General features: G+C 42.3%; 1 protein-coding gene across 1 annotated transcript in view; it reads right to left on the reverse strand.

Moving 5' to 3' along the window:
- Window positions 1-26,131, reverse strand: part of MATN2 (matrilin 2) — a 48,318-nt gene that overhangs the window by 8,394 nt on the left and 13,793 nt on the right. Inside the window, exons 5-15 of the mRNA XM_081013862.1 lie at window positions 25,245-25,367; window positions 16,050-16,172; window positions 14,519-14,641; window positions 12,199-12,321; window positions 9,673-9,795; window positions 6,882-7,004; window positions 5,962-6,084; window positions 4,935-5,057; window positions 4,728-4,850; window positions 3,742-3,864; window positions 2,055-2,468 (exon numbers count right to left, since the gene is read on the reverse strand). Coding sequence (XP_080869988.1) covers window positions 2,055-2,468; window positions 3,742-3,864; window positions 4,728-4,850; window positions 4,935-5,057; window positions 5,962-6,084; window positions 6,882-7,004; window positions 9,673-9,795; window positions 12,199-12,321; window positions 14,519-14,641; window positions 16,050-16,172; window positions 25,245-25,367 — 1,644 coding nt within the window. The remainder of the gene's footprint in view (window positions 1-2,054; window positions 2,469-3,741; window positions 3,865-4,727; window positions 4,851-4,934; window positions 5,058-5,961; window positions 6,085-6,881; window positions 7,005-9,672; window positions 9,796-12,198; window positions 12,322-14,518; window positions 14,642-16,049; window positions 16,173-25,244; window positions 25,368-26,131) is intronic.

Here is a 26,131-nt window from a genome sequence, read left to right on the forward strand (position 1 = left end):
GCATGTCTACTACAGTTTGTCATTGCTTCTGTTCCAGGGGGGGAAAACCCAATGTAAGTCCTCTCCATTTTGAATTCCTGCACCAATATCCCCTTAAATAGCCTTTCATCAGCCAGGAGAAAAAATATCATTCCAAATTCTTGCTTTATTTTCATGAATGAACTATCCATGCTGGACTCTGTTCTTTAAAAGGTGGGATATCAACAATGAAACATTCCAGACCAAACTTCATGCTGAGCACAACTCTTATTGGCTGCTGTGGGGTTGCACTGACTCATAGGGCTCATTTCTGGCAGAATCTTGGCATGTTTGTCAATGGGGAAAGCAGCAGCATGTGCCATTTTTGATGAATGACTTCACTGTATGTCTTTGGAAGTAAATCTAGGCCTGGATCATAAATGTCTCCTCTGCCTCAGAAGATAACTCACCACAGGCCAATTCCTAGCAATGTATCAAATGTTTCTAGTCCCACAACTTGTGCAGCCCATCAATCTCAGGTTAGGTTCCTGGGCTGAAAGCCAGAACAACAGGCATATACCTTTAAATCTGCTAATGAAGCAGGGGACAAGTCCAGATGTGGCTTCTTCCCAGCCGCCTCAGCTCATCTCTCTTCTCCAACTTGCTGTAAGTTATCAGAACTCCAGGCATGCCAGGAATAGGATGTATAGCAGGGCTGAGGAAGGGGTGGGGAGCAGAACCTGTGGCTTGTCTCCTGTCATGTTGTAATGCTAAACTATAGCTTAGTACTACAGAAGCAAGGAATGATGAGCTTTGGCCTCATGTCCCTTCCCTTCTCTCACACAGCCAAGAGGAGATCAGGTTTTTTCAACTGCCTTTAAATCAATTCAAGTTCCCCTTTACAACTGACAACTAGGAGCTTTGGTTAATTTAAGCCAGGCATAGGCAAACTCAGCCCTCCAGATGTTTTGGGACTACAACTCCCATGATCCCTAGCTAACAGGACCAGTGGTTAGGGATGATGGGAGTTGTAGTCCCAAAACATCTGGAGGGGTGAGTTTGCCTATGCCTGGTTTAAGCTATGGACAAACCATTGTTTGAATGAACCAGATTACTCCAAGTTTGCCTGCAATGAGGAATTGTGATTTAGTGCTATGTACCACTGAAAAATTGAAAGGCATATGCATATATGCTGGCTTTCAATCTGGAAACTTTAGTCCAGACATCCCCAACCTTAGGCCCTCCAGATGTTTTGGACTATAATTCCCTTCATCCCTGACCACTGGTCCTGTTAGCTAGGGATTGTGGGAGTTGTAGGCCAAAACATTTGGAGGGCCGCAGGTTGGGGATGCCTGCTCTTGTCTCAAGAACTCTGGTGTACAAAAAAATATATCCATGGATGCTTCCACATTTTCATTGCTTAAAGAAGCTTTTCTCAACCTTGGGTCCCTAGATGTTGTTGGACTACAACTCCCATCATCCCTAGTTAGCAGGACCAGTGGTCAGAGATGACCCTAAGACTTGGGGTGGAAGGATTCATCCATTTCAGTTCTCTCTCTTTCATTTTTCCTAATTATAAATTGTTATGAAAGTTCTCCCGCATACTGGTGCACATTTCTCCTAATAATTTTTTTTACAGGTGTGCATTTTTAAAGTTATTTTTACCAATAACATTTTAATGCACACATGCAACTTTGTAAACTTCTATTTGGTTGAAACCCTGCATCACAAAATTCAGATAAGTGCAAATTTTGAATGATACCTGTGTTTCAGTTCTCATATTGTTTTGGAAAATCTGAATTTGGTAGATTGGCCTTTAAAATGTGAACTGAATTGAACTTCTCCCCAGCCCCTACCTCAGACACTCTGCAGGATCACCTCTTTGGTGCAAGCACACAATAAACTGTATATACAGGCAACAACCATTTTAACCATTTTAGGTGCATTTAGGGCTCACAAATGCTCTGCACAGGTGTCAAGAATGCAACTCCCGGGCAAAGTGGTCATTGCCTGTATAGTTACGGTGCAAATACACACGGGTAACTAGCACTTTCGCAGAATTTCTGTTTATAATTGTAAGTATACTCCCATCATACCCTTTTGCTTTGCTTTAGCAGCCCATTCAGAAACTTCATCTTGGGCCCGTCCATCTGTAAACACAATAGACACTCGGGGAACTTTTGCTGACAAGCGTCTGGCGCCCTCTGCTTCTGTGAAGCTTCTCTCAACCATCTGCTTCAGGGCAAGTCCAGTCATGGAACCTTTCCCCATATATTTAATTTGAGACACTGCTTTCTTCATGTCTTTGGCGGTGCTGAATTGTTTCAGTGTGAATTCGGTGCGAACCTGAGTAGAATATTGTATCAAACCAACTTGTGAAGCTTTGGGAGATATAGTGAGAGTGTCCAAGATTCCCAAAACAAACTCTTTGACAATTTCAAAATTGTTCTCTCCCAGACTTTTTGATCCATCTATCACAAACACGAGATCAACTGGGCCTTCAGTGCATCCTTTGGAAATAAAATGGGAAAGGAAGAATGAATAAACAAAAGAAAAACCGGGGGGGGGGGGTGTGTGTTTTGGAAACACAATGAACGAACATAAAACAGCAACATAAAAACAGTAGCACAGTGAAATAAACTCAGTGTATCACCTAAGGGTGAATAAAGATCTTTTATTCCATTCTGAAAATCCCATACTGACAGCAAATAAATTAAAAAGGAGAAATCAGCCCAGCTTTCTGTCATATTTCAGACATAACTGAGAATGTTGTAAGAAGAAAGGTTATTTGCAATTGAACACAGACAGATTAAAATACAGGCAGCACAGTGTTCATGTGGGCACACAACTAGGATTTATTTCTTGTAACCAATAAAGTCGGTTGCCATCTCTTTCAGAAACTGACATACATACGTTCTGTCCAGAATAAAGAAGTGGATGGTAAAAGCAACTATCCAAATCTGATGCCTGAAATGTGCACATATATGCTCCCGTTTACACGACACACATTGTGTTCCATATGAGCACAGACTATCCTGCCATCTTTAATGTTAGGGAACCTTCAATTTGTAATTGTGACTGATGGACTTGAGTCATATCTCTGGAGATCCTTCAGCCGAACAGGGCTGGGCGAAGTGTCAGCCAGTCAAGATAGAACCTGTCAGTTTTAAAAGTCAGACAGGACTTGGAAAGGCCTTGACTAAGAGATTAGCTGGATTCGCCAGGCAAGGTAAACCAGACTGGATCCCTCAGCTCCTGTAGTATGAGAAGATTTCTGTTCCAAAAGCAGAAGAAAAAGTATCTTGTCCCACAAGTGGGTTAGGCAGAATGGTCCATAATCATCTAGTGAGGTTCAAGCTGAGTTGAGATTTGAACCAGGGTGTCTTTAGTCCTAACCCAATAGCCTATCCACTTTGCAACCCTACCAGCCTAACAAGGCACAACCCTGAATACGCAGGAGGCCGGGGGGGGGGGCGGGTCACCTGTGTGCAGCATTAAGAGGACTGTCACTTTTCATACTGCAAAACATCTGAGTTGGAACAGTCCCATTCCCAGTGCTGCAAAAGAATTGTAGATGTTTATTGATTCCAAAGGAAGGCCACTTATTGTTTCCTCTTGTTGGCTCCTACTGTTGGTTCCTAGAATACTCTGTATTTTCTTAAACACATTTTCCAGCTTTCATGACCTCAGATTTTATAGCACTTTTACAGTGCTGGATTCTTTCCATTAAGAATCAAAGGACATCTGAAGAACGAAACAAAGACTAAAGATCTGGTGACTTACTTCTGCATGTCTTCCCATTCTCTTCCAGTATGAATCCCTCATGGCATTTGCAGGAGTATGAATTGTTATTATTCATGCAAACATGTTCACAGCCATGGTCGATGTTCTTGCAAAAGTCTTTGGCTGAAAACAAATTAGAATACTTGGTTGTTTATCAAAATTTTATTGGTAAGTACAAAGATTGTAGAATAGTCAGGTCAGGTGCTTCACATATTTTAATCTTCGCAGCCTAGGGCCTCAAAGAAACAGGGAGCTGAGCCTGGCTGGCTGGCCTCATCTTCCTAACCTGATGCTTCACTCATCTTCCTAACTCTATTTGACCTCCCAACCAGCATGTACTAAAGAGGCAGACTGAAAACATTCTTCCTGGTTTAAACTGCATTGTTAATGTCTGAACCACGATTGCATCATTTAAACTATGCTTTACTGGAACAAGCCAGAATCAGAAACCATACTTTAATATTGGCTTGTTTTAATACACCATAGCTTAAACTAAAGACAGATTGACCTTGTCAGACATCACAGGGTCTTCTCTGTGGTGGTATCCCTTTTGTGGAATGCCCTCCCTCATTATTAACATTCAAGGGGAAATTAAAAACGTTTCTGTTCACCTAGCCATTTGAAACTGAAATCCTGGCAATCTTGAAATTATTGGTTGTGAAGGCATGTTTTTAAAAATTTTTAGGTGTTCTTAATGCTTTTAAATGTTTATTTTATTTAAATGTATTGTTTTAACTGCTTGATTGTTTGCACTCTGGGCTCATTTGGGAAGAAGGGGAGACAGAAATAAAGAAAAAATAATAAATAAAAATGTCAAACTATGGTTAGCATAGCCCAGAAGCAAATGCCTCTAATCTCTTTTTGAGTGTGCTGGAGTAGCAGCAGCACGGTTGCATGTGAACTGGGCCCGTGTTTCTACAAGTGAAACAACAGCTTCAAAAAACAACAACAATTCATTTGATAGGAGGAATAATCAAATTACTTACTTCCACACATTTTCCCATCTTGCTTTAATAGAAATCCCTCATGGCACTTGCAGGTATATGAATCCCCATTACTAACACAGACATGTTCGCATCCGTGGTCAACAGATTTGCAGACATCTTGATCTGAGTATAGTTAAGAGTTTGCTGATTAAAACAGATGGAACAGATTTACAATAACCATCATTTGATCAAGACTGAGCTGCTTACTTCTGCATGTCTTCCCATCATCTCTTAACACAAATCCATCGTGGCACTTGCAGACATAGGAGTATCCACTGTTGACACATAGGTGCTCACAGCCATGATCAACCGATTTACAGAGGTCTTTACCTAATGATAATTTTCATAATTAATAAGTTTTCCAGATGAAATAAATGCAAAGGTAGAATGAGCAATATTGCAAAGATGAAATGAAACTCAGATCACGTCCTGCTTTCGCACAATTGCCAAAATGAATTCACATGACAATTATGAGCCCACTTTTCACTGTGTAATTGGTTCAGGTTTTCACATCCTCTTTTAGTATGCATGCTTCCTAATATTGCAGATATAAGTGATGCTGTATTTATTAGCACAAACACAGCCATAGCCAACTGATTTGAGGACATATTTCTCAATGGAGACTTTAGATTAGAAACAGTGAACTGGTAGACCATCATCTAGCAGAATCCTGCCTACAAGCTTCCAAGTGAGCTCTCCACGACCTCCCCAGCTCTATTAGGGGGCTGCAAGCCTGCTTCAGAAGTAGCATGCAACAAGCCATGTGCTAGTCAGAGATGCTCTATGAGACACAATCTCAAATTTGCTGAGGACTTCATTGCACGTCACGAGAAATTTGGGGAAATAATATGTGCAAGTGTACTCACATTTCCACTTTCTGCAGCTTCTTATAAAATACAAAAAGGAAACCCATGCATTTCCCCCGGTGGAAAGATGTGCAAGCTCCAGCAAGACAGCAGAAGCATGAGACCACTCTCATCATGCCTAAGGAGACCTAGAGATCAGGGCTATATGCCCTTGGATGCCCATGGATTCAACATGAGATAGCAGCAGGAAATATCTCTACAGCCCTCACTGGTCCTCCACCTGCCACACCCAGTTAGTTCAGTAGACAAAGATGAGCTATAGCATAGCACACACCTGAGCTGCAGGGAGGGAAGCGCTGAAACAGCACTCCCAGCCTCTGAAACCAGAGCCTTTAGAATGAATAGCCCATTAAGGAGTGCTTGCTTACTTCTGCAGGTCTTCCCATCTTCGCTCAGTATGAATTCCTCGTGGCACTTGCAGGCATAGGAAATGCCATCACTGACACAAAGGTGCTCACATCCATGGTTGACAGATCTACAGACATCTCTACCTGGAAACAGACAATTCGTTTCTTTTGTAACGCCACATGATCGCCCTATGAGTCAACATGAAGACTATAAAACCTTTGGCTCTGCTTCCCCAAGCAACCTCTCATAATAACTCATTTGAACTTTGGTTCAAGCTCAACAATCATCATACTACACAATACTGCTTAAATCTACTAGTGAAGTCTGAAAACACCCCCCCCCCATGGGTAATTCTGTAACTATGTTATTCACAGTAATAACAATTGGCAATTTTTATTTATCTGTTAACCTATATATATATATATATATATATATATATATATATATATATAGTTGTTGCTGTTTAGTCGTGTCCGACTCTTCGTGACCCCATGGACCAGAGCACGCCAGGCACTCCTGTCTTCCACTACCTCCCGCAGTTTGGTCAAACTCATGCTGGTAGCTTTGAGAACACTATCCAACCATCTCGTCCTCTGTCATCCCCTTCTCCTAGTGCCCTCCATCTTTCCCAACATCAGGGTCTTTTCCAGGGAGTCTTCTCTTCTCATGAGGTGGCCAAAGTATTGGCGTCTCAGCTTCACGATCTGTCCTTCCAGTGAGCACTCAGGGCTGATTTCCTTAAGAATGGAGAGGTTTGATCTTCTTGCAGTCCATGGGACTCTCAAGAGTCTCCTCCAGCACCATAATTCAAAAGCATCAATTCTTTGGCGATCAGCCTTCTTTATGGTCCAGCTCTCACTTCCATACATCACTCTCTCTCTCTCTCTATATATATATATATGAGAAAATAAGTGAACTAGGTTGGGGAAAACAAACTTACGTTTGCAAGTTTTCCCATCCCCACGCAGCACATATCCTTCAAAGCACTGACAGGCATAAGATTTTTCACTATTTACACACAAATGTTCACAGTTGTGGTCATTCAGCAAACAATAGTCCACTCCTGGGAATAAAAAAGTTGCAATTATTATTATGTATTTGTAAAGAAGAGTCCTGACACCCAGGGAACTTGAAAACAGGCAAAGGAAACAACAGAGGAAGTGGAGGGAAATGAAGGCAGGGCAAACAGGATAATAACCGAGGAAGTTTCTAAAGAGTTGACAGATTTAGTCTCCTGTGCACAGAATGAAAGTAAACACCCCTTGCCCAAGGACGTATGCACTTTCACTTAGTGCCACACCACCAAGAGCAGACCAATGGACCCTATGACTCTAGCTTGTGTACTCCAATGTGTATCTGGAGTTCCTGTGCATTTAAAGGAACGGGAGAATTGACAATGTGGAGACCTCTAGAGCAGTGTTCCCCAACCTTGGGCCTCCAGCTGTTTTTGGACTACAACTCCCATCATCCCTCGCTAGCAAGACCAGTGGTCAAGGATGATGGGAATTGTAGTCCAAAAACAGCTGGAGGCCCAAGGTTGGGGAACACTGCTCTAGAGGATACTCGACCACAGCTCCCTTGAGCCAGCATGGCCATTGTTCAGGAAGTTGCAGTCCAACAATATCTGGTGGGCACTACATTGGCTCCCTGTGACTGAAAGCACCGCTTGGTAATTAGACCAATCAATCATTTTATTTGTATGGCACTTTTCCAAATTTAAAGCCACGCTGAAGGTGGCTTACAACCTATTGAAAAAATATACATAAATAAAAACATAACAGAAATTTGTTGGCATCCGTCTCTCTTGGGAGACAACGGTGGGTCACAAAAAGGCTAATTAGCCCCCAATACTGAATAATTCTTTGCTTGTACAAGGGGCTATAGCCACTTATTTCTCAAGTGCTTTGTATTAGAACTAGAATGAGTGTAGTGTCTTGGGCTCTTTCTTCTGCTGTTGATTTAAGCAACTGTTAAACTTCAGGTCAATTGAGTAATATAACCCATGAGATTTCCTAGCAGCACAAAAGATGTATTGCCTGTTTCTAAATAATAAGCAAGGCAAATTGGGAAGTAAGAATCTCCAGAAGGAAAAGCCATAAAATGAGAACTTTACACACAGGAGTTGAGTAGCAAATATAAAATTTTAGAGCTTTTGATGGAAATCCCAAGTGCTGCCCGGAGGAAAATAAAACTCCATAAAGGATAAACATTTCTCCTGTTACCCAGGAAAGAACTCTTTCCATTGGTAGGTTGATAAAACTATTTCAGAAAGCCTGTTGCTTTTTTGGCTACTCTGGATTCAAACAGACACCTAGGGCTGGGTTAGAATAGCTAGTACTAAAGTGTTATTCCCCTTAATTTTCAGTTTTTCCTTTCAAGCCACAGCATCCAAGTTTCTGTTTTAACTGCTCAACCACAGGGTGTTGCCATATGATTACAAACATACCAGGTAGTTATCTTAAAACTACATATTTCTGCTAACCTTCATCAAGTACCAGTAGTACCATAATCATGAATGGCTGCTTAACAGTGTTGTCATGCCGATGGTCACATTCCTTGATTTTACTTTTATGTAGGAAAAAGACTGGCTGATATTAAACTGTTTTACTCAGAGAGAGTAGACCCATCAAAGCTAATGAACATAACTAAGGATTTAGCCACATTTCCTGTTGTCTTGCTGCTTTCCCACCTGGGGAAAACTGCTCTTTGGTGCTCAATCAGAGCAAATAGCAGTCAGGTTTTCCAGTCTTGCTGTTTGTTCTGATTTAGAGCTAAAGAGCAGGTTTCCCTGGGAAAGGAGAGGGTCAAGGGGAAAACCACTCAGCCCTGTGCTTTCTAGGCACAGCTCAAGCGGAAGCGTGGGCAAGCCCTTAGTTAGGTCCATTACTTTCAATGGGTCTACTCTAAGTAAAACATAGTTGAATACCACCCAAAGATTCTCAAAATTAACTGAGCGGGGAAAGGGAAGTTATTATCACTCATTACTCGTGACATGGGGAATTGTTAAGGGATGGTCCAAAGGGCCCTCCCCCCTTTTAAAATTTAGGCTGTGTACACACCAAAGTGTTAATGCACATATAAGTTGTGCATATTTGTTTTTTCCTTGTGCAAGTTCATCTACACATGAGGATTTTCAACTGAATTCTGTCTCATTTTCCCCTATCCACACAGGTAGGGTTTGCTTGATGGGGTGTATTCACACTGTGTGCTGTTTCCCCTTCCCCTCAATTAGTATTAACCCACCCACCCTGAGTTCCACATACCTGGGATCCATTGTGGGCATATAGACAGGTGTTGTTTACCTTTGCATGCATGCATTTGGTTTTTTTAAAGATACAAGTCTTCCAATACATCAGACTCGGATAAAACAGTGGGTTAAAACAAAAACAAAAAGGTGTATTATGGCTGGCCCCACTAGCAGCCTACTGAGAATTGCCTAACTAACAGAAGTAAAGGGTGGTGTGATATGGAACACATGAAAATAACAGGGAATGTCACTATCAATTTTAAAGGGCTAGCTTGGAATATGGGACTATAAAGCTTTGTTTTTGTTTATTGGCTCAAGATTCCAATCTGTCTGCTTTAATTATGCATTCCCAAAAAACCTGAGTGCATGCTATAATCTCGAGTTTTCCTCAAAATTGCCTTTCAGAACAAAATAAGAAAATTCAGCACTTTAACCCACCTTGTTTTTCTCTAATTATATGCAATAACCAAATCAAGAGACTTACGTGAACAGGTCTTTAGATCCTCATTAATGATGAAACCTTCGGAACACTGGCAAATGTAAGAGTCTTTGGTGTTCAGGCACAGATGCTCACAGCCATGGTTGGACTCTGCACAGTGGTCTTTTCCTGGATTGTTACGTATCAGCAATGGCAAAGAATGCATTGGAATGTTAAAGCATTTTTAAAGTCCAGAAGTGAAAAATATGCAAGTTACAACCATCAGCAAAGCCCACCATTGTAAACTGTGACTTTGTTAAAACTTTGCACAGAATGGACACAGACTGTACTTTCTGCATTTCAATGTCACATGACTCCATTTTTTTACCCCCCCCCCCCCCACAGTTGTACCTTGGAAGTCGAACGGAATCCATTCCAGAAGTCTATTTGACTTCAAAATGTTTGGAAACCAAAGTGCGGGCTTCTGATTGGCTGCAGCTCCTGCAGCCAATCGGAAGCCACAGCGGACGTTCGGCATCCAAAGAAACGTTTGAAAACTAGAACACTCACTTCACGTTTTTGATCGCTCAGGAGCCTAAACGTTCAGCAACTGTATACCTGAAAACTGAAAGAACATCTGATCAAGTGTACTCTGTTATATTAACAAAGCAATCCAAGCCTCCCTTACACTGAGGTGGATGGTGGACTGGACTACTGTTTACATTTTTTGAGTAGAAGTCATACTTGGTAAAGTCACCACAATGTGACATTCACAGTGAAATCTTCAGGATTAACTGTGTAGCAGAATTATAATTTAATCATATGAAATGAGGAAACCTAACATCACCATTTTGCAAATTAGCGTGACTGCTCAGCTGTTGCAGGGGAACTTCCTAACAGAGGAGAGAGAATGCCAGATATACATGCAACAGAGGATTTGTTAAGGTCTAAAGCCTGGACTGTTTGTTTCTCACGCGAAGGAACAACTGGGAGGTGCAGCTGATACGTGCTTTTATGAATGTACATTTCTCTCTATGCTGGCTCTGGCAGTACAGAGAAAAACACTTTTTTTTTCCTGGGGGGAAAATAGATCCAAGAGAGAGAGGGAGAGAGAGAGAGAGAAGGGAAGAAATCCCCTTTTCAAACAAACTCCTCTATTAACTTTCTGCTAGCAGACATTCTTTGCTATTTTTATAGCTCACTCTTAGAACCATTTCAAATAGGCAAACAGTCTGCACAATCCCGCCAGACTGTGCCCAAGTACAGGAATGGGATGGAAAAGTGCATTATATGAGCTCACGCTACATGCAAGGGAACACCCTCTTTGATTTCTATGACTATAGTAGAGGCTATTCACTTGCATGACCTGACTTTTCAGGGCCAAACCGGAAAGGACACCAGGGCATCTGTGATCAGATTTCCTGCATTTTTAGTGGTAAATAAAGCCACAAGAAGGAGATTGTGGTTTGACATGTACCTAGTGTTGAGGAGAGGTTTTTTGGGTGTGTTTTTTTAAAAAAAACAAACCCTGCTTCTGTGTACCATTTTCTCAATATGAATTGCCTCCCTGAAGCTTCTGTTGGTTCAGGGTGGAAACTCGTGGTACCATGGAGGAACCTATAGGTTTTCTCCTGCAGAGCAAATAGCAGTCTGGGGGCAGATTTTGCATCAGGAAAATGTTACAGGGAGAAAGGATTAAAAATCTCATCCTTAGTGCCATAGTCCTGATCCTAATTCTACCCCTCCTGCAGCTGCATTTACCTTTTTTTTAAAAGAGACTTTTGGACAGATGATAGATATCCTGACTTCAGAGGCGCCATGTTTCGCGTGACATGGGGTGGGGGAGTGGCTCGTCGCATGCGTGTGACATCACACATGCGACACTGACGTACGACATCACACTGCTGGATCAGGCCAAGGCCCATCTAGTTCAACATCCTGTTCTTACACTGGCCAATCAGATGCCCAGTGGAAGCTCAAAAGCAGAAGCTGGTTGCAACAGAGCACTCCCCACTTGGGATTCTTAGCAGCTTGGCAGTCCAAATCATATTGCCCCTTACAGCAGAGACAGAATACAGCCTTCATGGCGAACAGCAACTGATAATCTTATTCTCCATGAATTTGTCTACTTCCCTTTTAAAGCTATCCAAGCTACTTCTAGTGGGAGTGAATTCCATAGTTTAAGGGCCATGTGGACAACTACTTAATATGTGGAGTTGCAAAAATAAATCAATAACTCATTTTTTTGCGTAAGAGATGCCTAAAGCAAGGAAACAGAGAGGCCCAGAACCAGTAATAAAACACACACACTGTGTGCTATCATTGTTTTAGTTATTATCTACACTTTCTAAGATAAGGACCTAAAATACATCCAGCAGTAAGCTATTCCTCTTTCTAGAACTTTGCAGCAAGTTTGTTTGTTAAAGAAATATATTTAAATCACATGCTGGCATTATCTCAGCTTATGTTGAATCTTGCTAGCTTTGCAAAAGCCCATATTTATAAAAGCCTGAGGAGATCTGTAGCATAAGTTTGCTTCAGAACTCTGTCCAGTATACAGATTAACTCCACCAGAATGTCTGACATACTCACTTCTGCATGTTTTGCGGTCACGGTTCAGAGTGTATCCGGCTCGACATCTGCAAGTATACCCGTCTTCTGTGTTAACACATTCATGTTCACAGCCATGCTTTCCCAAAGCACAGACATTTATTCCTGTGGGAGGGAAAGGAAAACATGTAATGTAACAATGCTGGAACACAATCGTTTAAAAATAATACCTAAGAACCATCATGTAAAACCATTAAAAACACTCACCTTCCAGTTTGGTGCTAGACACCAAAAGCAAAATTAAGAATTCACTAGGACTGTTTGTATATGCAAGAGACAGTATCAGGAGGACAAGACCGTTCAAAATATTTGGCTATTGCAGAGAATATCTCTGTGTATTGCACTTGATATGGTTTGTTTATGTAGAGTTCTTGGCTGATTTTAGCAGGTCCAGCATCACTACTTAGCATACCCAGCAGAACACCTGCTGAAACCCAATGATGTGATGACATTGCCTACTGGGGCCTCCACTGCACCTGCCATCTTATTTTTCCTAAAATGCAATGCTCCACAAAATTTCATTTTTGACGTGGTGCATTGTGGGGGGAAGGTGACAAACCATGGTTTGCCAAAAACAAACAAACATGGGGACTGCCATGCTCGTTTGTTCTACTTGTGCAGGAATAATTTGAATTGCATTTCATTTTGGGAAAACTAAAACAGGGTCTGCAACTTTAACTGTTGGCAGTAGTGGATGGTGTGATGGGGCTACGGTGCTCATCTGACCTCCCACCTGTCGTGCTGCTGCTGCTTACAGGCAAGGTGGCAGTAAGGAAGGCATGGTAAAGGTAAAGGTAAAGGTAAAGGGACCCCTGACCATTAGATCCAGTCGTGGCCGACTCTGGGGTTGCGGCGCTCATCTCGCTTTATTGGCCAAGGGAGCCGGCGTACAGCTTCCGGGTCATGTGGCCAGCATAGCATAACTAAGTCGCTTCTGGTGAACCAGAGCAGTGCATGGAAACGCCGTTTACCTTCCCGCCGGAGCGGTACCTATTTATCTACTTGCACTTTGATGTGCTTTCGAACTGCTAGGTTGGCAGGAGCAGGGACTGAGCAACGGGAGCTCACCCCATAGCGGGGATTCGAACCGCCGACCTTCTGATCGGCAAATCCTAGACTCTGTGGTTTAACCCACAGCGCCACCTGTGTCCCTCTAGGAAGGCATGGTACAAACACACAAATGGGAGTGCCAGATAGGCTCCACCACACCAACCTCTCCCTTCCTCCTCTACCTCTCAGTAAGCAGCAGTAGCAATGTTGCTGACTGGAGGTCAGGTGAGTGCTGCCTTCTCTCCATGATGTATGCTGCTGGCTCTTGGGGTTCCATCTGGCTGCCCCCTACCAAGAGCCTGTTAGAATTCCTGCTCCATGACGGCATTCATGGGATTGTTGTCTATCACATGACGGTATATGTGACTCCACAGAGTGGGAAGTGACGGAGAAGGATGTTTGTGTTACTGTGTTCCGTGAAGTGGGACTATTGTCCTTTGTTCATTCTCTTTGTTGTCTGATGCTAGAAAGAGAGGGAGCCATGTTGCAGTTCTCCGTGTGTGTTTATATGTAAATAAAGTAGATTAGCCAACGTGCTGAGTTGCTGAGTTCAGTTATGCAAGCTGCGAACACTCTACGAATCCCTAAGTGTGCCGATGTCTGTTGGCATCAGTCGCTGTGATGTTCGGGCTGAAGAAAGCTTTTGAAGCTCCCGAACAATCGACCAGGAGGGAGAGAACATGCCAGTCGGGCATGTGTCTCTACCAGGGTCCTACTTGAGTGTAGGACAAGCCCCTGACAGAGCCTACCATTCAACCTTAGATGCAATTCTGCCTCTTAGGGTGGTTTCATCAGTTTCTTTGTGTAAGTGTTGTTCTCCAAAATGCATGGCTCTGGTTGTTTCTGGGAATATAGTCAAATAAATTTTGCACTATTGTCATATATAAACATAAAGTTAAAAAGGTAACATGCAAAATTCTCCATGCAAACCAGCCACCAAAAGTCAGTGCAACTTCTAAGTTTCATACTGGTTTTTAAAGAGGCTTAGGGATGGTGTTTTGGCAGAACGCCATGGAACCGCTTCTTAATGCACATGTGCTGCTTTAAGTTGGCACAGAGATATTTCTATGTGCGTGGGGGATTGGTTGGTTGATTTTAGGAATTATAATGAAGACATAAGGAGGAGGTGGTTTTCAAAGGCATGTTCAAAAGTTACACCTCAAAACGGCAAAAAGGAACTAAAAGAAAGCTGTGGCGGTGATGTTGAGAAGTAAAAACAGATGAACTTACTATACACTTTAGGACAACATACTTTTGCACGTTCTCTTATCTGGATTGAGAGTAAACCCTTGCTGGCATCGGCAGTAATAGGATTCATCTGTATTGACACACTCCTGCTGGCAGCCATGATTTTGCATTGCACAGTAGTCTGGTCCTGAAGATTGGGAGGGAGGGGGGAATTATTAAAGTAACAGAAGTAGTACACAAAGTGAGCAGACTGTAATAAAAAATAAAGGCTTCAGCCAGAGATGTGACTATAAGAAGAGCATTAGTTTTTCACAGAAAATTGAAGAAAATCTTTATAAATCTGGGGACAGAAGCAAACCGCAGGCCAGTCGGACACTCCCAAAGCTGCATCTACACCATGTTGAGGTCAGTGCTGCTTTGCTTTGTCCTGCCCTCTCAATAACTGGCAGAAACCTGAGGGGTTAGGAGGTCCAGAAAATGATACAGCCCCAGCCATGCAACCCTGCCAGCCACTAATGGGAACAGAATACATCTAATTGGTCTTGTTGGACCCATAACCCCAACATTCTGCAGATGAAAATAGCGACCTTCTAGTCTACATCAGTATCACTGCCAGGAGGGGCTTTTTTTTGTTTTTTTGCACATTAATATTTTTATTAACGTTTTCCATGATACAGACAACCCCTCCCTGAAGCCCAGCTAGCTCCAATGCCCACCTATGACCCCCATAATCTCCTTGCCCCTGCTACCTCTTAAACTCCAGCCCCCCAGAGGCCGGCCTGCACCCCACCAGCTGGTCCCCAGATGTTTTTGGACTACAACTCCCATCATTCCTAGCCAGTATGATCAGTGGTCAGGGATGATGGGAGTTGTAGTCCAACAACATCTGGGGACCCACAGGTTTCAGAACTGCTGAGCTACACCCTTTCCCACGACCTTCAGGGCCTGCTCCTGCCCAGGGTCTCCTCCAGCCGCTGTCTTCTCTTCAGGCCTGACCTAGCTCACTTTCTCCTTGTTTTTATTTGACATGGCCAGCTGGATGGGTGGCTAGGGGTCTGCCAGCCTGGAGAGTCGCAACCTCCCATGGCAAGGATGGCAGTGGCCCTGTTGCCTCCTTCCCCCTTCCTCCTCTTCCTGATGCTGCTGCTACTCCACCGGCCGTCCAACTGGTCAGCCTGGCTTCTTTCCTTGGACCCAGCACAAGACTCTTCTCCCTTCCTTCCACCCTGCTTTCTTTTGACTGCCAGGAGCGGTGGCAAAGGAGGAGGCTCAGTTGAGCAACACTCTCTTCCTCCTATTTCCCCCAACATGAAACCATGCTTTCTGCCACCTGTATCATATAGGCACATGTACTAAAGTGTGTTGTTAATTGCACATTACGGCAGTACTTCATCTAGGCCAGTTCACCTACTAGGAATGGCCCTTCTAGAATATCTGCAACCTGAGATCCTTTTCATTGGAGATGCCATGGACTGTAGCCAGGACCTCCTGCATGCAAAACAGATGGTGGAACTGTGGCACTTCCCCTTACAACAGACTATATGCACCTGTGTGCTACTATCTGAAAGAACTGAGCATAGATGTGGAAAACTTACGCCTGCAGGTTTTTTTATCCGGATTGAGAATGAACCCTTTGCGGCATTGACAGTAGTAGGAGTCTTCAGTATTAATGCATTCATGTTGACAGCCTTGGTTATTCAAAGCACAGTAATTTACAACTGAAAAACAAACAAGAACCACAAGCTCACTCAGGGACAGAACTTGACAAATTAACGTTTGCAACGTTGGTGGTGGGCAGGTAGCCCATCTAGGAGATGGAAAACTCTGATCCTAAACCTCCGGAGCCTTGCGGGATATCTTCTGGAGAAGAAAACCCTACACAAATCTGGAGTGGAGTTCCTAAGATGACTGGATGGTGCCTTGTACACTTCCTGCCGGCAACTAAGCTAAGCTGCTAACAAAGATATAACTCTGCTTTGCTTTGGACCACATCAGCAAGGCCAAAGAGTTGTCATCTGGGCAGCCCAGGACCTCCATACACACTGCCCAGGCTTGCGCCTTGAGGAAGTCACTTTGGTGTTGCTAACACAGCAGCTTGACTTCATCCCTGGCGGCTCACTCCATTGTCTCTCAAGACAGATGGATGCCAACATAACAACAACTTATCAACTAAGGCCCTTAGTCAGGTGCTGGTGAGAGAAGTGGACAATGTGTATGTGGTTTTCCATCTAGATTCAATTTGGACTGCAGTGACATGAAGAGCACAGCACATGTTTAAACTGACCTTCCCATCACATTGTTGCTATAATCCTGTTGGAGCAGCTGACATGAACGTCATTCTGAGGCATGATCTTCCATACCTTGTGTTCATGGGAAAGGGAGGTGTCCTGGGGAAAGGGAAGAATTCCATCATCCCCTGAAGGTGTTGGAAGCCAACTGTGTGAACTACACAGTGGGCACTTTTCCTGTGCAAGTCAGCTGTGGGTTGGTAAGGGGCTAGTGATAACTTAAACCACAGGTAAGGAACATGTTGGAGGAACACAGTTGGCGCTGTAGTCTAAACCACTGAGCCTAGGGCTTGCCGATCGGAAGGTCGGCGGTTCGAATCCCCATGACGGGGTGAGCTCCCATTGTTCAGTCCCAGCTCTTGCCAACCTAGCAGTTCGAAAGCACGTCAAAGTGCAAGTAGATTTATAGGTACCACTCCGGCGGGAAGGTAAATGGCGTTTCTGTGCACTGCTCGGATTCGCCAGAAGTAGCTTAGTCATGCTGGCCACATGACCCGGAAAAACTGTCTGCTGACAAACGTCAGCCCCCTCAGCAGTAAAGCGAGATGAGTACCGCAACCTCAGAGTTGTCTGTGACTGGACTTAACTGTCAGGGGTCCTTTACCTTTTTAAGGAACATGTTTAGCCTGAGGGCCACATTCCAATCTGGGTAACCTTCAGGGGGCCACATGTCTGTGGAGGGCAGGGTCAGAGGCAAAGGGGGTGTGTGGAAACAACAAATGTGAATTTCACCTTTCTACAGTAGGCTACTTTCTACACACACACACACACACACACACACACACCTTCCCTACCCTCCATCCCTTTTCATTTTTTTCATTTCATTTCGCCTTTCTATATTACTATACACAAGGTGGTTTACAAGCTGAAGAAACAGCAAAACAGACAGCAAAGATCACACACCTCATAACAATCTGATCCAATACCAGAAAAAGTCACAATAACTTTAAAATAAACAACTTATATCAAATAAAGCAATATTCAACATAATAGTAAACAGTAAAATTAAATTACCGGTAGTTATCTCCCGCTTGGACTACTGCAATACGTTCTACGTGGGGCTACCTTTGAAGGTGACCCGGAAACTGCAATTAATCCAGAATACGGCAGCTAGTGACTGGGAGTGGCTGCCGGGACTGGGAGTGACTGGGAGTGGCCGCTGGGACCACATAATACCGCTCCTGAGAGATCTGCATTGGCTCCCAGTATGTTTCCGAGCACAATTCAAAGTGTTGGTGCTGACCTTTAAAGTCCTAAATGGCCTCGGTCCTGTATACCTGAAGGAGAGTCTCCACCCCCATCGTTCAGCCCAGACACTGAGGTCCAGCACTGAGGGCCTTCTGACAGTTCCCTCATTACGAGAAGTGAAGTTACAGGGAACCAGACAGAGGACCTTCTCGGTAGTGGCGCCCACCAAGTGGAACGCCCTCCCTTCAGATGTGAAAGAAATAAGTAGCTATCGTATCTTTAAAAGACATCTGAAGGCAGCCCTGTTTAGGGAAGTTTTTAATATTTAATGCTGTGTTGTTTTTAACATTCGATTGGAAGCCGCCCAGGGTGGCTGGGGAACTCAGCCAGATGGGCGGGGTATAAATAATAAAATTATTATTATTATTATTATTATTATTATGATTATTATTATTATTTAATTATACGGTTCACACTTATCAATTACAATACAATTTTTTTTACTAAACTATAATCAGTAAAAATAACAGCAAGTCATAATGCATTAAATACCACAAAACCATGTAAAAGGATCAAATTGAGAAACAAGGACACACAATTTATAAAATTGTGTGGTTGTTGTTTTTTTAAAAAATATTCCCAAGCTCCTCTTCTCTCTTCCCAGCTGCTTCTGCAGTTCTCAGATACATGGTCTGAGGAAGGCTCCTAAGGTTGGGGCAAGGCAGGTGGAAAAAGCCACTGTCTGATGAACAGAAGCAGACAAGCCAGAGGCATTATCAGAGTCCAAGGACACATTGCAGCCAGGCAAAGACATTCAGGCGGATTAGCAGAGCCAGTGAGGGGTATGGTTTAGGGAGAGGGTAGATGGCCTGCAGAGAGTTCTGTGGGCCAGATGGGGGAGACCTGGAAGGTGGCATTTGGCCCCCTCTGATCTGAGATTCCCTATTTGGTTTAAGCACGCCGTACATCTGGACTGCAGAGTCTGGAGGAATGGAAGTAACGTTCACAATCCTTGAAATTAAAGTTGCCTTCATGGACCCTCAGGTGAGACAAAGCACGTGGGTGTAGAAATGGTGCTGTACTCAGTCTGACACATACCAAACTCTGTGCTAGCTGTTCTAATAGACATTTGAGCACCGATGCTCAACAACAATCTGTTCTCTTTCTTGACTATCACAGTGCAGCCAAAATAAACTTGACTCTGACTGCTCGAGGTTAAACACGAAAGTTTCCTTTGTCATCGCCTAGAAAAATTTACAGTTTGGAAGAAACCTAGGGTGTTACTTAAAATGTGGCGAGTACGGAACAATATTCAGGAACTGGATCCTTTGGGAAGCAGTGATTTGGTTAGAACTGGTCTCTCTCTTCCAGTGCTATTTTTCCAGAAGAAGAAAAAGGTGCTGGAACTCACCATGAACACCTCGCTCGTTCTTTTAGAATGACAATGAAGCCCACCTGAGAGGTGCTAGAACTGAGTTCCAGTGAGTTCAGGCTGAAAAAAAGCCCTGCTCTCGCCACACAACGTTGAAGAAAGAATTCCACATTGGCAGGTTATCAATGAAACAAACAAATTGACCCAGGGATGCCATTTTTGGTAGACGCTCCGTGTTGCACCCAACACGAAGCGTCTACCAAAAATGGCATCCTTGGGTCAATTTGTTTGTTTCATTGATATACAGCGGTAACTCAGGTTAAGAACTTAATTCGTTCTGGAGGTCTGTTCTTAACCTGAAACTGTTCTTAACCTGAAGCACCACTTTAGCTAATGGGGCCTCCCGCTGCCGCCGCGCCGCTGCTGCACGATATCTGTTCTCATCCTGAAGCAAAGTTCTTAACCCGAGGTACTATTTCTGGGTCAGCGGAGTTTGTGACCTGAAGCAACTGTAACCAGAAGCGTCTGTAACCCGAGGTACCACTGTACTCCCTTTCCTCCAAGGAGCGAAAGGCATGAGAGACTGTGACTGGCCCAGGGTCCCCCACTGAGTTTCATAGCTGAGCAGGGATTTGAACCCAGGTTTCCCATGTTCTAGTCTATACTATACACTGTACCATACTGACTCTTCTTCTCTCCTGTATTGTGATATCAATTCATTGTGAATTTTCCAATTCCCACCGGGGGCAGCTAATTATGTGGATAAATGGTAAAGAAGTATGATGTCACCCCTTTAAACCCTCTGAGAAATGGCGTAGCCTCTATGCTTCACCCCTTGTTTCAACCCTGATTCCCCTCACCTGTTCTCCCCATCAAGAGGACCTTATTTGAGCACCACCATGGCAAATGGTGGAGGCCATAAGTGGGCATGGTTGAACACAGCAGCTTCCTTCTCTCTCCCTTAAAAAAGCATTTAAAGGAATGAGCAATTTGTGGATCTGGCAACTGTCCAATGAAGCCACTTAATGTTCTGCAAACTAGTTTTACTGTGTTACTAAGCTTATGATGTAAACCCTGGCCTCATAGTTCACCATGACTTGTTTACTTACATTATTATCCCATTCTTCCTCCAAGAAGCTGAAAGATGCATGCATGCTATTCTCCATCCCGTATCCCCCCTTACAACAACCTTATAAATTAGGCAACTTAGCCTCAGGGCCTCCCATTGAGCTTCACAGCTATTTGAACTTGGGCCTTCCCAGCCAGCCCTCTAGCCATTACACCATACTGGGCTTGTATTGCTCTTTGACAGCAAGAAGCATTGTTGTAGTCATTTTGGTAATTTATATTCACTAAATATAAACAGGACGTAATATTTATCGACAAAGCACTAGGCAAGATGCCAAAACTAAACTAATTTGCGAAAGTGGTTGTGAAATGGTGTAAGCTATACCCTGAAAATATTAAACATTGTATATTTGTCATTGTGCAAACTCCCATTACCCAAAATTTCTGCTTATTAGAATATATTTGTGCCCTTCTCGTTTGCCTAAATGTAAACCTGTTAATCAAACCCTCTTTCAGAACATCCTAAATTGTTTGGAATGCTCTGCAGATTTTGGATAGATGAAGCTGAACTGTATTTATCTCTGTGGAGCTTGTGTCAGTTTTTAAAGAATTATTCTAAACAAAGGATAAACATAATCAAATCACAAAGTGGTTTCTTAGATCATTTGGACTAATAAAAAGAACAAAGTTTCCATCTTTTGCCCTTGAAATAATGTCATGTTTCATATAAATTTTACCAAGTACGGCATTCCCAACAGTGCCAACTAAGCCATTATGAACTAGCTGCTAGATCCTGTTATATTTCTTTTTTACGTTCCAAAATCATATTACTTTTAAAAAAAAATTTTCAATGTCCATTTGTTTGGATTAATGCATTCTCCCCAAATCCCACAACTATAACTCTGCCATAATTTAGGCAACCTTGGGAAAACAGAACAAAAAGCAGCTGATAATATTCTTTCACATTATGGGAGTTTCTGCTTTGCTGACTTAAAGAAATTGGGCAGAGTCCAAACAATTTAGACTTTCCGTCATGTAGGATGTGTAACCACTTTCCTGGCAAACACCTTCCTTGTTCCAGGCCGAAGACAGTCATATGGAACATTTCTTGAAAATTAAAGCAATAATCAGCTTTCCCTTAAAAATCTCAAGCGCAATTTTTCAGCAGCCTCGTGAGACAAAATTATAGTAACAGCAATCTACTCTAACCACAGTACATTTCAGGATATAATTTACTTATTTATACTAATGAAGTCCCAATCAATGGGAAAACATATATTACAAAGTTATTTTGAAACCACAAAAGTAGTCAGCGACTAGCGCCTTTGTCAAATAGATGAGTAATAGGGTTGGATCCCTTACTCAGAGTAGACCCATTGAAATTCATGGATATTAGTTGTGTCCATTAATTTCAGTGGGTCTGCTCTGAGCAGGACTAGCATTAGCTACAACCAGCACTCAGCTTCCTGAGAACAGTTTCTTTCTATCCACTTTCTCGACATCATGCATGATGTTATAAATCTCTATCATGTCCCCTCTTGCTTGCCCTTTTTCTAAACTAAAAAGTCCCAATTACTACACACATCATCATCATCATCATCTTATTATTATTATTATTATTATTATTATTTGTACCCTGCCCATCTGATTAGGTTGCCCCAGCCACTCTGGGCAGCTTCCAGCATATACAAAAACATAATAAATCTTTTACAGCTCTACAATATCCACTTTGAAATGGGGCAATAAGAATTGTAAACATACTGAACTTATAGGACAGCATATAGACCAACTGTTTATAACATTTATCTGAATAGCATTTATAGGAATATCTAGCAAAGAAGAGCATGTAAAATGATATTTTATTAGACCAACTTCTATCAGTGTAAAGTAGGCAAAACTTTCCATTAGACCTTTTAAAATAAATAAATAAATGGTAGTTTGGTTCTTCTTATACTTTACATGTGAATTTGCTTTATAGCTAATTCCCAGCAAGGTAGTTGACAGACGTATATCTTAAAGTCACTTCAGCTAGTCTGCTGTATTGAAGGAAAGAGAATATATGCATAGATTGTTGTTGTTACTAGGGATATTGGCCACTGGCGTGGAAAAAAACTGACTACAATTCTCCCATCTGTTTTTTGTTGTTGTTCCTTTCCCCTGAAAAGATGTTTATCTGCTTCTGATTACTACTTTTGTTAAATATTTCACATTGTTTGAAAGCCAGAAGGGTGTGGAGGGTACTGAACATATTGCCTTCTATGGTCTGGTCCCAATCATATATACATTGCAATGGATTCCAACAAAGAGTTGCAAGAAAGAAATTGTAGTATCCTGATGAGGGTCAGTCATCTCTAATATTAACAGTGAAAGGAACACAATTTTATCTGGTGAGGGATAATGTACACACACAAAACACCACATATGCAACATCTTTTGTGTGTTTTCACATACACATGTGTGCTGTGTTGCAGTATTACTTCAGTTCTGTCAAAACATCGGTTCTTGATGTTTAAACTGTTTAGTTTTTTTCTGTCCCATAGATTCAATTATTAAGCATCACACAGAATTCAGAATGGCTGGGCTCTGATTTGACTGTAATTTACTCTTTATTCCTGGGGTAAAGTTGAGATGTTCAGACAACATGACTACTCTAGGTTTTTGAAACTAATAGTATCTGGCACATATCACCTACTCTTGAGAAAAGTAGTAGTATTTCATTTGGCACATATAACCTCTTGAGAAAGAAAGCACTTTTGTCTTCTGCAAAACTTGGGCTGCCCCTGAACCTGCTGACACCTCTCCCTTGTGCTCAGGTGGTAAAGTTTTAGCTACTTAAGCAAAAACACTCATGCCTGACCACTGGAAATGTAAGGGAACAGTATTCCCATGAGCCACTGCAAATTGCATCTTAAAAGTTCAAGGTGTAGAAAAAACTAAAATGGAGTGTACAACAGGACCACAACCTTCAGCACTGTTAGATGGATAAAGGTCCACTGAAATCAATGATAATTAAATCGAAGTAAATATGGCTAGGTAAGGGCATTCATTAAAAAAAAATATATGATTTTTTCAGCACAGAATTGGAAGTAAGTCCCACTGTGTTCATTTAGATTTACTCATTTGGAAGGTACATAGGACTTCAGCCTGAGCTGCCTATAAGCTGCACATACTGTATTATGGAGTTCCTCCAAGCTAAATGTAGAGAAGCCACACCTCTGTAGAATTAGGTCAAGAGGAAGGGAAAATACATAATATGAATATGAGAATAGACATGTTTTGAGCAGTGAGAAGAGGACTCATCATTCCATAAGCCACTAATAAGCTCCTGCTAAATTATCCAATGAGCCTAGAATATATTTAAGTCTCAGTAGAGAAGCTTATACCATGATTGAAATTGCATGGAAATGCTTTTTTTAAACCCTTGTGTCCCTGAAGTGCCAGAAGCTGCCAGGGCTAGAACTGGGTTCCATTCTCTGTGTAGGAACAAGTTCCTTGGAACAAGTTCCTCCTAGTGAAATGTTCTCAGGCTCTGGATTAGTCCCTCCCCTCTCCCCAAGTTGGCCATTGGGGCCTCCTGGATAGAAAAAGCTGTAAAAGACTTCCCATCAGTCTCTTTAGTCTGTTTCAGCTTCTGGCTGATCTGAGAGCTACCTATAGCTCAGCCCTAGCTTAAAGAAAAAGAAAAGTATCATGGCACTTAAGCTAGATATTTGGGCTATGAGAACTCTCTAGGGGAAAGGAGTTGCACAGTTACAGAAGAGCTAGTGTGTCTATGTGCCCCTGGAGAAATTAACAAATACTATACAAAAGAAGATGGCTTTGATTTTTAGGGATCTCAGTAGGGCATAGGACAGGAGGTATTCAAACAAATGAAAATACTTAAATAAACAAAAAGAGAACATAGCGCATGTAAATGGAAATGCATCCGATTTATATATAATAAGTTTAAGTATTCAGCAATCAGAAAGTAAAGTATTCATTAGAACAAAGAACAACCCATTCCTCATGCAAAGTAGTAACATAAAACAGCTGTTATTTGAAAAGCAGTAAGTTTTATGGGTTTCCGAGTGAAGTTTGCTAGAGAGAATGTACAGCTGTGGGAAGCTGTTTTGCTTACAAAGTATTGGGGTGTGACTGTGTTTATGGGCCTAAGAAAACTTGAACGTATGATGGAATCAGTATGCTTTCACATATTTTTTTAGCAAGCTTTTAAAAACTGGAGCCTGAGAAAGACAGTTGTTTAGCATCAAGGAACACTCTTTAATGAAATGTGGAGGTGTTCCCTTTCAGCTCCAGAAAAGGGAAGTCCACAATGTGGGAAACAGCAGATCAATCATAACATTAGGAACAACTCACATAGCTACCACAAAGAGCTTGTGCCCTTAAACTTATTATTTGTTGTTGTTGTCTGATAATTTTCCTGCCATTGCTGGAGTTCTGCTTAGAGAAATTTCTACAGTGGCACCACATGAATTCTTCCTTCCCTTCATCCTAGTCCCACATTAGTTCTGTAAGATTTTATCTTACGGCTTTGCAGCCAGCAGAACCTTCCATTCCCCATAAGCAATGGAATGTGTGAGCTGACAGCTTATGGGTCTCAGCCACCCTGTCATCCCTGATACTCCAAACTGAATATAGGAGACTAGAAACTAGAGAGGTTGATCTGCCTGCAGTCATAAGTAACCATCTTCATGGGAATGAGAGTTACCAATGGGACCCTGTGGCAGGCCCAAGCTGGTGAGGGGGCAGCTGGGTACACTTCTCCAGGCCTTGGAGGGCTAAGAGATATCCAAGGCAGTTTTCACACTAAAAGCAGCCTCTTTTTCCTTGCTTTCTTTTTTTAAGTATAAGAACAATAGGAAGCAGATACATACTGAAGCATTTCTTTCCATCTTCCTCAAGTTCATAACCATCATAACACTGGCAAACATAGGATCCGGGTGTATTCACGCATATCTGTTCGCAATCATGCTTTTCGACTTCGCATAGGTCCTGGGCTGCAAAATATAAAAATTACACCACAATCTTAAAAAGAACTCGGATTGCACCCTATGCCATAATCAGTTCTACCTTTTCTTTTTGTCTCATGTCCTGTAATCTTTCATATATCGTATCTGCATGCAGAGAGGCCAGTAATATTGGAGATGTTTGTGAACATATAGATATGCTTTGTTACCTTACCCAAAATTATCTGTTGGATGCAGAACTAATCTGCAGGAACAGCAAATGTTACAATCAGATCATCAACTGGCTTAAAACCAAGCACTTTGGTTAAAATTGTATCAGAACCTTCCATTACCGCATGGACAGAAATGGGAGAACTTCTGGAAGATTTACTTGAAATGAGATTGAATAGCACTGAATTGCAAACCTATGCAGATTTCCTGATAATTAGTCCACAACATATGGAGGGCTCCACACTGGCTACCACCAGTCTATGCCATAATAAATGCTGTGTTGCAAGACTCTGCTGTTGCTCATGTTGAAGAAGACTACCACAGCTACCTCTCTCAGTCTGTGCAGAGTGAAACTGGGGTCAACAAAGTGTGACCTGTGGGATGGGTTTTAATAGGTAAGAGAAGATATACTAATTGCAATTCATTTATCTAGGCTCCCACATGTGTGGGTTGAACAGAGTTTCAAAATCCCAACCTTGGCAGCAAAATCAGAAGCATAGGAATTAGGCTGCAAAGCCTCCTTTCGAGCAAATCCAGCTAGCAAAGTAAGTTGGCTTCCCCCTTCTTACCCCACTTAACAAAGA

The sequence above is a fragment of the Podarcis pityusensis genome (genome assembly GCF_964106645.2).
Source record: "Podarcis pityusensis genome assembly, chromosome: 7".
Taxonomy (NCBI): Eukaryota; Metazoa; Chordata; class Lepidosauria; order Squamata; family Lacertidae; genus Podarcis; species Podarcis pityusensis.